At 34.9% G+C, this 13,775-nt stretch overlaps 3 protein-coding genes across 5 annotated transcripts; 1 reads left to right on the top strand and 2 right to left on the bottom strand.

The window, feature by feature from the left end:
* Window positions 1-564: 564 nt before the first annotated feature.
* On the bottom strand, window positions 565-2,143 carry LOC139811805 (uncharacterized protein KIAA1143 homolog). Its single transcript, XM_071776217.1, has 3 exons — window positions 1,919-2,143; window positions 1,647-1,779; window positions 565-1,528 (listed from the first exon to the last, which is right to left on the bottom strand). Exons 1-3 carry the CDS (start codon window positions 2,027-2,029, stop codon window positions 1,347-1,349), a joined length of 426 nt encoding a protein of 141 aa, XP_071632318.1. The 5' UTR covers window positions 2,030-2,143; the 3' UTR covers window positions 565-1,346.
* A 731-nt stretch (window positions 2,144-2,874) lies between these two features.
* Window positions 2,875-7,105, bottom strand: Vps26 (vacuolar protein sorting 26). 2 transcript variants are annotated; one of them, XM_071776213.1, is made up of 6 exons: window positions 6,888-7,105; window positions 6,602-6,745; window positions 5,773-6,167; window positions 5,576-5,682; window positions 5,175-5,401; window positions 2,875-5,029 (listed from the first exon to the last, which is right to left on the bottom strand). In XM_071776213.1, the coding sequence occupies exons 1-6, from the start codon at window positions 6,888-6,890 to the stop codon at window positions 4,766-4,768; spliced, it is 1,140 nt and encodes a 379-aa protein (XP_071632314.1). In that variant the 5' UTR covers window positions 6,891-7,105; the 3' UTR covers window positions 2,875-4,765. The 2 variants fall into 2 exon arrangements, with proteins under 2 accessions (XP_071632314.1, XP_071632315.1); XM_071776214.1 differs by having other exon boundaries at window positions 5,175-5,386; window positions 6,888-7,103.
* A 1,341-nt stretch (window positions 7,106-8,446) lies between these two features.
* LOC139811263 (palmitoyltransferase ZDHHC3) lies at window positions 8,447-13,416 on the top strand. Of its 2 annotated transcripts, none has more exons than XM_071775431.1 (7): window positions 8,447-8,909; window positions 9,190-9,368; window positions 9,668-9,853; window positions 10,065-10,201; window positions 10,277-10,361; window positions 10,513-10,725; window positions 10,811-13,416. In XM_071775431.1, exons 2-7 carry the CDS (start codon window positions 9,288-9,290, stop codon window positions 10,970-10,972), a joined length of 864 nt encoding a protein of 287 aa, XP_071631532.1. In that variant the 5' UTR covers window positions 8,447-8,909; window positions 9,190-9,287; the 3' UTR covers window positions 10,973-13,416. The 2 variants fall into 2 exon arrangements, with proteins under 2 accessions (XP_071631532.1, XP_071631533.1); XM_071775432.1 differs by having other exon boundaries at window positions 8,463-8,581.
* Window positions 13,417-13,775: the final 359 nt, after the last annotated feature.

The following is a 13,775-nucleotide window of genomic DNA, read 5'->3' as shown; positions in this document are numbered from 1 at the left end:
AGGGCCGGCGGCCGGCCAGTCGCGTTTGTTGTACGTCGTCACGTGACCGCGTGCACGTGCACGTCCAATGGGAAAGATGCTGCCCTAAGAATAAGAGCGAACTGTAGTCAAAATGGCGTAAACGGGGTGGACACGGCCGCCCAGCGTTCGCCCTTTTCGACGTGGAATTGATATGATGATTCATCATAGGAATTGCTTCGAATTTGAAAAGAAATGGAAATCGGCTTTTTTTTTACAGGAATAGTTATACACAAATCGACCCCTTCGATCATTTGCAGAACGTTATTGCGAATGCGAAGAAGATTCTACATGGTGTTTCACATTCGTAAATTTGATTTTAATAGTCTCTGAGCTATAATTGCATCGTATATGCGTCATACGTTTCGATTATCGAATATATTTGCAAAATATAATGCGGAGAAAGTAGAAAAATATTCTTTTTTCAAATAGATCGTCCTATTTATATTTTACTTGAATAAAACATTTTTATAAAAAAGGAATCGCTATAACCTCTTAAAAATATTTGCTGTCGTATTCATATTTACACATAAATAAAAAGTCAAATTTTTAAAGTTTTTTAAATAAAATATCTTATTATTACTCATTCTCTAATAATATTTGCTATAATGATTCTTAAATTAATAAAATAATAGTAATGTACATTCCCAGATAGCACAGTGCGTCAAATAACGTTATAATGCCGTCAAAGTGACGTCTCTTACGACAACAATCCGTCACTTTGACTGCACTATTACGCCACTTGACGCCACTGTGCTATCTCTGGGTTACTATTTACAAAAAATATTGTTTATATCCAAGGTGCGGAAAAACTAGAGGTGCAAACTTCTGGAGATGGTAGAGGGGAACTCATAAAGTGGTAGTCAGAAATGTTTTCTTTTTGCTTAGGCACTGGTTATAGGCCAATTGGAACACAAAACGCCTATGCCAAAATGTTTTATTTGATCCAAACGTGGAAATTTCCTTTTGTAAAGGTAACTTGTAACTCAGTATACAGTACACAGTATACGAAAGGAAATTTTTGCTCACTTCTTTGGAATTGTCACACATAATTATACACATGGCGTTACAATGCCTTTTCACGTGAAGAAAGCTACGTTTGAATCAAATAAAACGTTTTCGTATAGGCGTTTTGTGTTCCAATCGTCTCTTTACCCAATGCAAAAAGGAAGCATTTCCGACTACCACTTTATAAGAAAAAAAAAGGAAAAAAAAACACATTTTATTCCAGTCCCCTCTACCATCTGTAGAAGTTTGTACCTTTAGTTTTTCTACACCCTGTACATAAAACGTAATATGTACACTCAAGTAAGAATTTATATTCAATGTTATCCAATGTCATCTTCATCATTGTCATTAGCATCGAAGGACAGTACAACTTTTTGCTTTTCTTTTTTTGCTTTCTTTTTTACAGGTTTATCGGTGGCAATTGTGTCAGAATCCGTTTCTGCCGCTTTAGTCTTGCGAAATATGATCTTCTTAGACAGGTCAGCTGGGGCATTATTTTCTTCTGCAATTGATAACTCTGATAGATTAACATTGAAAATTATATGTTTATACAATGTGTTTTATTACATAATACTGTATTCAATAATATGTGCAGGTTTAGAGCAACTCTTTATTGTTACCTTTCTCTTTTTGTTTTTTAAAGGCATCTGCTTCTTCCGCTGTTAAATCACCAGAATTTAATATGACAACAACAGGTTTTTCATCAGTCAACTCTTCCTTCTCATCGTCGAATATTTCTGGTAGAACTTCCCTCTAATTTAACAAATAAGTTGAGTAGGTATAAGTATTCTATTTCTGTCCTACTTTTAATACTATTAATTAACCATAAATCGTACAAAATATGAACAAAATAAATGTTAAATCCAGAGCAAGTAAATTACGGATGCCTTACCTTCGTATCGACAGTAGGGCCTTCCTTGTATCCAATTTTTTCCTTCAGCTCTCTTAGAAATTTTGGTTCATCCGGTTTGATGTACGATATATTGTGCTTTTTCCGCGACATAATTTTTTTTTTAACTTGACGTCTTCACGAAACGCACGAAACTATTTGAAAAATGATAACCTGTCACAATCACAAACTGTAAACAGAATTCCGTCGCGAGGTAGTAATGGACGATTCACATTGCACTCGAAAATTCATAGAGAACACAACGTTCCGCAGGTGCCGACACACCCAATAGAAGATTGCGTTTTATAGGGACATTAACATTACATTTTGGTCTCTATAAAACAAATATTCCTATTGGATATCATCACTGGGCTTAGGGCCGATATCACAGTCTCCGCGTGATCCTTCGATTAAACTCACTCTTCGTCTTTTTCTAGGGGGACAGAGTTAAAAAGATATGCAGAGTGTGTTTAATCGGAGGATCACGTTAAGCGGAGACTGTGAAATCGGCTCAGAGAGCAAAAATGCCATTAAATTCAAATATAGCAAGATCGAATTGCTTACACTGAGCCTCCCCTGTTTACCAATAGTTGGCCAATCACTGGAGGAGGGGCGGAGCAAAACACACAGATACATTTTATTAAATAAAAAAAAACTTAATCGATATACGTTCTTATTAAAGTCGACAAATATAAATAATAATTTACTTTAATTACTGTTTTTTATACCTTATGATCGCGTCAGCAATATGTTATACGATATTGAACGATTCGGTAAAAAAAGAAAACGCGTCAGTTTTAACAATCATCTAAAACATTTTATACAGTTTTATGAAATTTACATGGCCTAATTTGCTAAAATACTTTTTCTAATTAATAAGTAAAGAGATTAAATTTGTGGGCGGGATTCAAGCTTGGACTGGGTATATGTACATAAACCAATTAATAATGATTCCAATATACATGTATGTGCGCATACGCACTGTATACAATATATTCATATATGGGCATTAAAATATACAACTAGTTGCATATCGCATGATAATATGTATATATCTGTACATGTACATAATATACATATATATACACATACACATATTTGACATGTCAAACAATTCATAGATTTTCTCTTTCTCTTCTTACGTACACATTCTTTCCCCTTTCCTTTTTTTTTTAATTCTCATCCTCTACAATTAACAAATAAAGATATAGATTACGAAATACTTTCAACTTATATGAAAGAAAATTTCTAACGTAAGTTACTTGTATACATGCATGTATGTATGTATATATACATATATATAAATCTAATATTATGCATTTCTTCAATACAGCTTTTTTTACAGTCAAACTTCCATGATATAGAACAGTACAAAACGATAGGTTTCCTTTTTGCAACAGTATTACTTTCATCGCTGCAATGTCTTACGATACTGCAGCGATAAAAGGAAATATTTCTGCACCTGTCTGTGATATTACAATATGTAAGTACGTGTATGTTTATATATACATACAGAATGTTGAGTAAATCGTGGTACCATCGTCGAAAGATAATTCCTCGTAAAAAAAGCTACATAAAATAAATTTTTGTTATTGATTTCTTAGTTTTCGAGAAGTGATTTGTACAACGAAATAGATGGACATTACTTTCACTCATTCGAAATCGATTTTCTCAAAAACTATGATAATCAATAAGAAACTTGTTTTACAATTTTACAATTTCTTTTCATGGGATATTACTTATGCCACGATTTATCGGAGCACACCTAATCCCGTTAGTCATTATTGCCAGAATGAAAAGTATTACATATGTATATATACTCACACACGTATAATGAAGTTATATATGTATGTATATATATATATTTATATAAATACACGAGGCGGCTACCCCATCATTTAATCTATCATAGTCCACTCTCGTGTTCGGAAAGGCATATTAACTTGAGCAGATATCATAATTTGTGTTTGTCTGGAAGATTGATGTTATGCAAAATGCACGCTTCTGCATATAAAACTCTATCTTATGAAATCGACCCTATGCACAATTGTGCTAAACTCAAAGCTGAAGGTAATCTATAACTCGTGTCGTGCAACAATCAACATCACATTTCTTTTGTACAAACTCGTTCTAAAAATAAGTGCGATCTTTCTCGCTCGAGGCGCATTGTGAACTATTTTCAAAAACATGTATCATATACACACACGTAAGTAGCTTTCTCGTGTCTTCGTTTATAGTATTCGCAGACTAGGTGAACGGATTAATATGGGGCAGCCTTTGTGAGTATATATTCATTTCGTATTTATAAACTTTCTTTGCATAACATGACGCTGCCATAAACTTGAGATTTTCAGAATTATATGATGGGCGGGTCAGTGGGCACAATCGTCTGTATAAAACATTTAGAACACTGTAACACCCAGATATTTTGCAAAATGTACCGTTAGTTAATATTTGATTAGTAAGCCGTCCATTCAGGAATACCTATACTGCTTGTTTATATTATATTCGTTTGCAATATGGCTCGTTAAATAATATCGAAATTGCTTTTTAAAATGACAAAATCTTCCTGTCTTTTAAATCTATTTCTCCATAATATTATAATTTTGATCGGTATTCTACTAGTTACAAATCATTCGCTCTCAATTATATATAAGGTATCCAAAATATTTACAACTTTGCTAGCAGGCCTTTTATACACATCCCGCTGTTTCTCTTAATAAAAACAAATCTCCCAACACGAGAGATTTTTTTTTCAAACTAATTTCTTTGTTGCATATTTCAGCCGTATTTAACGTTCTCAACTAATCTGGGCTATAACTGGACCCAGAAACAAAACTATGCGGAAACTCAATCACTTTCTGGACCGCCTTCTTTTTCACCTTCGCCGTCTCCTTCCTCTCGTGTCATGCCTTCGATTGGTGCTGGAGTATCCTCTGCATTCGTAACGTTACTCGTTGGCAATTGATCAGAATCAGGTGGCACGGACGGTGGGCCATTCTGTGCAGCGCCTTGCGGGAATCCCGTTTCAGCCGATACTAAATGCGATGGCATGTGTGGCGAGGCCGTTTGCGACTTTCTGCTTTTTTCACCTTTCCTCCATAATGTAATCTCCTGAGTAAAATACGAAGAGCAGTGGTAAAATGAACAAAGAAAGTATGCATGTAAAATAATATTATCATCTTGAACATATAAAAAGATGTATAATAATTTTAGAAAAAAATCTTAAAAAAAGATACGATCTTCTCTAATGACTCACCTGTTGTTTAAAGTATCGTCGATCCTCTTCATCCATGAGAACCAAATTCAGATAATATCTAACACTAAATTTCTTATTAATATCGCGCATTGTAGGCGCCAGATCGTACCCAGCCAAGAACACCCTTATAGGAATTGACTCTCCTCGAACAGGTGCACCATCCATAATCTCGTACTTCGCTATAGTTTCGTTTTCAGTAAACGTATGAGGGCCTGCAAATATGTATTCTAATTATTGCCTTAGTACCACGAATACCGCAAAGGAAAAACTTTCGGGAAACCAAAACTCGCGTTCCAATTTTGCCAACATGCAATGCTGCATGCGTACAAAAAATTGCAGAAATTATAGTTAAATTATTATCGCTACATTATGCTTCAATATATAAGTTATCTATAACATACCAGAGCCTGTGGTTTCTCGTTTGATGATTGCTATCTCCATATGTTTTATTTTTATTCTAACCAAAAGAAAGTATATTTTGCCAACAATTACATCTTTCAAATGATATCTGAAAAGACGGGTAGTCACATTATCAGCACCATATGTTCAGAAAATTGATCATCGGAGCAGCTCAAATGTGTTACGCAATGTGACTTACTTGCTTTTATTATATTCAAATTCGATGTGCAAACAGTCTTCGATTCCAACTTCCATTTTAATGGGATTATTCATATCTGGGTAGGAACTAAGAGTGTGCACAACTAATTCGAGTTCTTTAATAATGTCACTAATTCTTCGTACAATTGTCACTTTCAAGAAATATCTTAGTCGTGCGTTGGAACCGGTGTAACTCTCAAATGGTTTTTCAACATTTGGGAATTCAAATGTATACACAGTATTGTGTGTTAATTCCCCTGGCCTTGCCAGTTCTTTTACCAGGCTTGTAAATTCGTGATGATTACCTCTGTCATAATATAGCTCAATTTGTCCAATAAATTCTACTTTGACACCATGATGCTCTAATTTTCCAGCTTTCCGCAAGCTGATATTAATCTGCAATCATTGATTTAGTGACAAATTTATACTGCAAAAGCATATATATAATTCAAAGATAAATTACATCTATTAAGATATATTACAGATATTCCTTCATTGTTATGTCATAGATTAATAATAAATTAATTGGCAAACAAATATACTTTAACCCTATCTTCTTATCATATAGATCTACAAATCATATTTTAACTTTTATAAAACAAATAACATGATTTTTTGACAACTGACAATTTGTTAGCTATATTACATTACAAGCAAAAAGTTTGTGTACGGCGGAAATGCAGTATTCATTCGAGTTGAACTGAACAAGCAAGCCTGGCACACGGAACGTATCACATGCAAGCGTGTCAACGTTTCAGGCCTATTAAATCGCCTTTTTCTCGCGTCAGTCAGATGATTACGATCGAGGTCAATGTTTCAGGGAGCCCTACCTTGCCGGATACGGTCTCGCCGTCGTAATAGAGCAGATGCCGCTCTTTCTTGCCATCCTCGGACTTGATGTCTGCAGTTTTCCGTGTCTCAGCACCGTCCAACGTGATCTCTATGTCGGCGGACTGGCCGAAACCGAAGAAGCTCTGCGTGGAAGAATTGAAAGCGTTAAAAAACTGTATATTACACGGGGTACGGCGGGAGGAGACAACAACTCCCGGCGCCGATTAAGGATACTCGGATTACAGTGGGCCGAGGCCTGCAACCTCCCGTGGGAAGCGGACGCACCATTTTTCAGGGAAAGGAACAGTTTTCGTGGGAATGATACCCCGGCGCCACGCCGTAGTCACGCTGACAGGATCGGCCGTATCGCGGATCAATGGACAATTCTCCAGGGCAACATTTTTCTGCGTGCACGAGAGACGAGAAAAGTTGGGTTATTTTTTTACTCGTTCCTCCCGAAAGTCACAAGTAGCCAATATGGCCGCGCCCCCTTCCCCTCCCCCCTCGCCACTACAGTACACGCTGTCAAAACCAGAATCTCGGTGGCGCGCGCGGCGAAATCCACACAAAATCCCTAGAAGCAAGGTTCAATCCACGGACGTAAGATAATGCTAAAGGCCTTCACACACATAAATGTCGTAAGGACGTAAAACGTAGGCGTAAGAAAATCGATCAATCCCAATCAAGTATTTCCCCCTACTGTGGTTACGGACAGCACAATACTTGATTGGGATTGGTCGATTTTCTTACGCTTACGTTTTACGTTCTTACGCGATTTTATGTGTGAAGGCCTTAAGACTCCATAGACGCGGAAACGCCGTGCGGTAGAGTGCATTGACCAATCAGAAGGCTGCCGCAAGTCGCCTGCGGAAAAATCAAAATTTGTGATTGGTCAACGCACTCTGCCGCATGGCGTTTCCGCATCTATGGAGTCTTAGCATAAGACGGAGCATATTTTCGAAAAACTGGGCAACCAACAAATTTTCTAATTAAGTCCAACAAATTCCAACAAAATACCAATAATTATTTCGAACAAAAAAAGGTTTATAAAGTCAATATTGCTTTCACATACTACGTTTACGCGAGCGTTACTTCTGTAGTAATAACTTACACGATAATTCACTCGTTTACGCGGAGTAAATTATCGTAAGTTTACTACAAAATCCCGTTTACGTGAAGGAATAATTATCGTAAATTACTATTATATACATTTTTGCTACTTATCTCATTTCGCTACTTATCCTGATATCAGAATTAAGTAACGCTCGCGCTGCGTAAACGTAATATTTGTGCATATATCACGGACAAATGTATACAGGGTGAGTTTTTTTAAATTGAGACACCTAAATATGTCGAAGACGCATTTTTGAAAAAAAAAGTGTAAAACGAAAGTGGTTTGGTTTTTTTGGGGGGAGGAGGGATATAACAGCGTTATTTATTTTTGATTTGGTAAACGTTTTCAGGGTTATTTTAAGATCAACTTAATTTTTATATATAGGAACCTATATTTGTTTTAAAAGCACCTTATTTTATGTAAAAAAACAAACAACTTTTGCCTGAAACATTTTTTATTTGCCTGATATACATATACCTTTTGAGCTATTCAAAGAAAACTAGATGCAAATATTTAGCTTATATCTCGATAATTGTTTGTTGGAAGGAAAAATGGTACAGGACTTTTTAACTTGATTTGATCTCAAAAATATGCTGTTGCAATTTGCAATAGTACCAGCTTTTTTAAAATACTTGTGTATACATTTTCTTGGAGTTTTCATGGTGGTCTCACTTTATCTTCATGCACCGGAAGAGGTGGGGTGTAACGTAGTTGTCGGCAGATCCATCCATGCGCGCAGCGAGTGCGCGTGAAGAGAAACGGAATAAACGTGGTTCATGCTACCGTGCGTATCATGCATGAAACGAAACGCAAGTAACGCAACCCACGATAATGAATGGGCTGACAGATGGGGAAGGGAAGAGAGGTAGAGAGGACGAATTAGTCTCGTCGATAATGCTGGTTGACTCGCTTCTCCGTTGCCTGATATATGTACTTGCGATTCGAGATTGAAGCGATTATTCACGTATTTATGACTGCACGCCACGCCGTTGTACGTTGTACGCACGTTTCGTGCCGCACGCACTTCGTCGCACGATCACGTAGGCGACGTCTCGCGAAAAATCAGTCTCTACGCCGGAGCACCGTCGGCGCTCGCCGTGCACGTGTTTCGCGATGCCACGATGCGAAACGTTATGACGACGGACGTCGCACGTTGTCGCTTTCCACGGATGCGTGTCATCGCGCTGTGACATGTAAGTATTCGATTTAGCTCGCTGTACATACATACTTTTAAGAAGAGAAAGACAGATTCCCAGAGATTTGACGTTTGTCATCTCCGGTATTCCGCGTTCTCATCTTGGCTAAGTGACTGATTTTCGCTTTGATGTTATCATTGATAAATGAGATTGCAGATGTTTATCTTGGCATTAAATCAAGATTTTCATATCGGACAAATAAAGCTCCATTTAGCTATGAAAAATGTTACCCCAAGTGCCTGGTTGGTATCGCTACATCAGTGTTTTTTTTTTCCAGGCATGTGATTGCAGATTTATGCGTGTATGAGGAGATATCAGTGGTTACCCTTATGTCTTATAAAGACTATAGCAGTTCAGTGAATAGTAGTTTCAACGATGGATTACGATTATATGCCCTTTCACAGGGAGAAAGACTTTCATAATAGATGTTGCGGTGGAAAGCTCTGGTGTATCAAGGCAAAGTCTTATGAATACACGATTTCTGATACTCCTCTATGAATGACCTTGATTAACTTAATCAACGATTAACTTATCAGGAAATACTGTTTTGTTAGCACAGAACAGCTTAATCTTTTATTTTTTAATACAGAAAGATTAGATTAGGAATGATGAATTATGTAGTTGGAAATTTTGCTTTAAGTGATTCTGCAAATTAAATTAATCCCTGATTAAGTTAATCAGTGTTTGGCAAGGTTGTTCTAAAAATTATATTGTTATTTTAATATATAACCTTAATGTAACGTCTGTATTTATAGGATATATGTGGCATCATATGTGCAGTATTAACATGGTTACTGATCATTTATGCGGAGTTTGTAGTGATGGCAGTGATTCTTATTCCTACGATAAATACGATATATTCTAGCTTAAATATGGCCATTTTCCAATCTCTAGCATTCCTGGCCTTTGCGTCGCACCTAAGAACCATGTTTACAGATCCGGTAATTGAGCTAACACTAAAATCTTATTTATTGCTAAAGATTTGGCATATATTTATTTTTAAGTGCTTCAGATAGGCTTAGTCCTATCGCCAGGTCTCCAACTGGTTGCTTCAGTTTTTTGACACAAAACTTCTAATTTTCCTAATTTGGCACGTGTCGTATAAGATAGGCTAAGCATTAGAAAAAAAATCGATATTTTGTTTTTATACAGGGTGCAGTGCCAAAAGGCAATGCAACGAAAGAGATGATACAACAAATGGGATTTAGAGATGGACAGGTTATTTTTAAGTGTCCAAAATGTTGTTCTATTAAGCCTGACAGAGCTCATCATTGCTCTGTTTGCCAAAGGTGATTTAACATAATTAAGTTTGTATTTGTAATGTAGCAGGGCAATGCACTGATTACATTGTGTTGCAATTGCAGATGCATCAGGAAAATGGATCACCATTGTCCATGGGTTAACAATTGTGTAGGAGAAAATAATCAAAAATACTTCGTACTTTTTACTGTAAGTATTTTACAAAGAGTACATGCATATATTATGATCTGGGTCTTTACAAAGAACGATAAAATTAATGATGCATTTCTACTATTTGATCTCAAATATATCGAAATATTTTGCATAATAACGTGGACACGCTTCTCTTGCTATATTTTAGTTTTATATAGCGGGCATATCACTGCAATCCCTGTTTCTATGTATACAACAATTTACCACGTGTGTCAGGCAAGAATGGAGGGAATGCTCCACATTCAACCCACCAGCGACGGTGGTGTTATTGTTATTTCTAGCATTCGAGGCACTCCTATTTGCCATTTTTACTGCTGTGATGTTAGGCACGCAATTGCAAGCTATTTGGAATGACGAAACTGTATGTATATGAAGGAATCGTTATTCGCGCGTATATAAAAAAAAATGCGACTTGTATTCATTGAAACATACATTACATTACATAGGGTATAGAACAACTTAAAAAAGAAGAAGCCAGATGGGTACGCAATAGCAGATGGAAATCGATTCAAGCGGTCTTCGGAAGATTTTCGATAGCTTGGTTTTCTCCCTTTACCTCGCCTCCTAACGCAAAGACGAAATTAGATTCTTATTTATATTCCGTTTGAATTATATTTTGATACATATAACCATGACTTACATATACAGAGGCATATTTAAGATATATAAATATTAATGATGTTCGATTAGTATACAGGCTTGGTCTCAGAACTGAGACGAACTAAAACTCTTCTTTTAAGTGAAGAGAAATGATACAAGAGAATTTTTGCATAATTTCTAGGATTATTATGTAATTAGGATATAAGGAGATTGAATTTATCATATTGAGAATCTTGTAGTCTCGCAAATTTTATATATCAGTTTTCAAAGTTTTGTTTATGAAAAAATATATCTTTGTGATAGTAAAAGTATTGAAGGTTAAAAGTTCGCAATATTTAATATAATTAATTATTATAATTGACTATTTACACCTTTTGTAAAGATTTTATTTATTATTATTATTATACCGGTTTATTTTATATATGTATGTATCAGAGAATTTCATATAATGGTTTTATAGCTAAAACAATTCTTGCAATTATAAGAGATAAGAGGTAAGTTAATATATGTAGAATATATATAATTATATGTAATAATATGTTATTTATATATTATAATATATGTAATATATAATACATTTATATACGTAATATATATATATATATATATATATATATATATATATATATATACGTAAATGTATATTTACATCTTTTTTGCGGAATATTTGTAATTTTATACTGCTATCCAAATATTGTACGAATTTTTTGCTATGACAACGTTAGGAAAGTACTTAAGGGGATCCTAAAGTGAAGGCTGAACTTCCTCGACGTCGATAATGTCAACATTTCTAATTCTGTTTTCTTGTCATCATATATCTATATCTGTCCTTGTCTAACGAGAGGCATCTGTCTTTGTTCGATTACTGCGCCATCTTATGCCACACGCAATATTGCTTATCCTGTCAACCTGAATGTGCTTTTGCACATATAAAAGTTATATAAAGTAATCTTTTTTTCTAGGTTTTCAATCTTAGATCTAATTGCACGATATTGTTCTTAAATGTTGTCCCTAGGTCATGCCGGTCTAATTTTGTGGATATTTATCGTGGAATTTTTGTACAAAGCAAATATTGTCGTCACGTATACCAAAAATTAACAAAAATATTTTTTTTCGTTTTCGATATAAATTTGACCACCATGACCTAGATTTTGATGCGTACTTTAATTCTAGACAAGAATTTTGCATTTCTATAAAGTCAATTAAAAGATTAGTGCTAAGAAAAAAAGCCGGTATTACAGACGGCTTTAGGATCCCCTTAAGGTGATCCTAAAGCCGTGATCCTAACCGGTTTTTTTCAGTTTTTTTCTTAGCACTAATCTTTTAATTGGCTTTATAGAAATGCAAAATTCTTGTCTAGAATTAAAGTACGCATCAAAATCTAGGTCATGGTGGTCGAATTTATATGTGGTGGTTGTCACGTATAACAAAAAATATTAATTTTTTTTCGTTTTCGATATAAATTCGACCACCATGACCTAGATTTTGATGCGTACTTTAATTCTAGACAAGAATTTTGCATTTCTATAAAGCCAATTAAAAGATTAGTGCTAAGAAAAAAACTGAAAAAAACCGGCTAGGATCACGGCTTTAGGATCACCTGAAATGACAATTAGGGCCGATTTACCTTTTTTGCATCTTTAGATATGTACAATACATGTATATTAGAGTGCATAAATTTTGATTTTAGACATAACAAGACTTTACTATATTCAAAAGAAACAATTTTTTATATTTCTATATAATACTTTAGTTTCTCGTATTTGTTATATTTTGTAAATGTAAAAAATAAACGTATTTTAATACCTTTAATACATTGCAAAATTTTGCTTTTAAATGACATGTCATTATACGACATAGTTTATTTAAATTGATAAAATTGCAAAATATACTATTATTAAAAAAAAATACATTAAACTCTGAATTTGCATCGTTAGACAGTATAGGTAAAATCGGCTCTCGCAACTATCATGATATTGATTTTTCCAAAGAAATGTAATATCTTTCTAAGGATAAGGCGTAGAGACTATTCTGATGAGCGAAAAAAAATGTAATCCATACCTATAAATATTGCGACAATTGTACATTATAACGATGAATAATAGAGATGGATTCTTGACATTTTCATTTTCTATTTTGAGACTGGATTATACAAATATATAAACTTACGAAAATTTAAGTATGCCATACACACATATACAAGAGATAACATTGCAAATTTTTCGTATCATTTATTACATATCTAGTAATTGTGAAAAAACTAACATTTTACGTTGCAAAGTCTCGTTTTCCAATTACATCGAATTACAACGTATTCATAAGAAACAATCAAGATTGATCTTCAGGGATGAATTGAAAAAGAGGTGATTATATCCTTTATCTGCGTCTACTCAAGTACATTTAAGATAAATGATATATGAGTGAAATATGAATAAAATAAAAAACAAGATAATCATGTCTTTCTATCTCTTTACGCTCTCAACGTGACGTTCGTTATTAAACCTCAGATACAAGAATTCGTTTGGTCATGTATTATAGATTGTGTGAATTTCATCTTTTTAAATTCGAATTTTTCCATAATTAATACATGCGCCTTGCTTCTTATAACTACACGGTTTCATTCGAACTCACGAGAGCTCCGGCGCGCCGCGCCGTGGCGATGTTCCCTTATTAAAATCTTGTTAGTTGTGCACTCGCAAGCAAGATTTCCCTGCTTGACTTGGAAACGAGCGATCAGTCGCGCAGCGATAGGGCGATACTACTGACCGCTATTAGGAAAAGGATCGCAGATAATTAGCATTTTAATTTGCA

Source organism: Temnothorax longispinosus, chromosome 4 (assembly GCF_030848805.1).
Source record: "Temnothorax longispinosus isolate EJ_2023e chromosome 4, Tlon_JGU_v1, whole genome shotgun sequence".
Lineage (NCBI taxonomy): Eukaryota > Metazoa > Arthropoda > Insecta > Hymenoptera > Formicidae > Temnothorax > Temnothorax longispinosus.
This window is presented reverse-complemented; position numbering and strand designations above follow the sequence as displayed.

Excerpts from the sequence above, each read along its gene's own strand:
- LOC139811805 (XM_071776217.1), bottom strand. The coding sequence starts at position 2,029 with ATGTCGCGGAAAAAGCACAATATATCGTACATCAAACCGGATGAACCA. Across the intron at positions 1,780-1,918 it reads GCCCTACTGTCGATACGAAG|AGGGAAGTTCTACCAGAAAT; the intron begins GTAAGGCATCCG and ends TTGTTAAATTAG. Across the intron at positions 1,529-1,646 it reads TAAAAAACAAAAAGAGAAAG|AAGAAAATAATGCCCCAGCT; the intron begins GTAACAATAAAG and ends TATCAATTGCAG.
- Vps26 (XM_071776213.1), bottom strand. Across the intron at positions 6,168-6,601 it reads GCGAGACCGTATCCGGCAAG|ATTAATATCAGCTTGCGGAA; the intron begins GTAGGGCTCCCT and ends CAATGATTGCAG. Across the intron at positions 5,030-5,174 it reads GACGATACTTTAAACAACAG|GAGATTACATTATGGAGGAA; the intron begins GTGAGTCATTAG and ends TATTTTACTCAG.
- LOC139811263 (XM_071775431.1), top strand. The coding sequence starts at position 9,288 with ATGGATTACGATTATATGCCCTTTCACAGGGAGAAAGACTTTCATAAT. Across the intron at positions 9,369-9,667 it reads GAAAGCTCTGGTGTATCAAG|GATATATGTGGCATCATATG; the intron begins GCAAAGTCTTAT and ends CTGTATTTATAG. Across the intron at positions 10,726-10,810 it reads CTATTTGGAATGACGAAACT|GGTATAGAACAACTTAAAAA; the intron begins GTATGTATATGA and ends TACATTACATAG.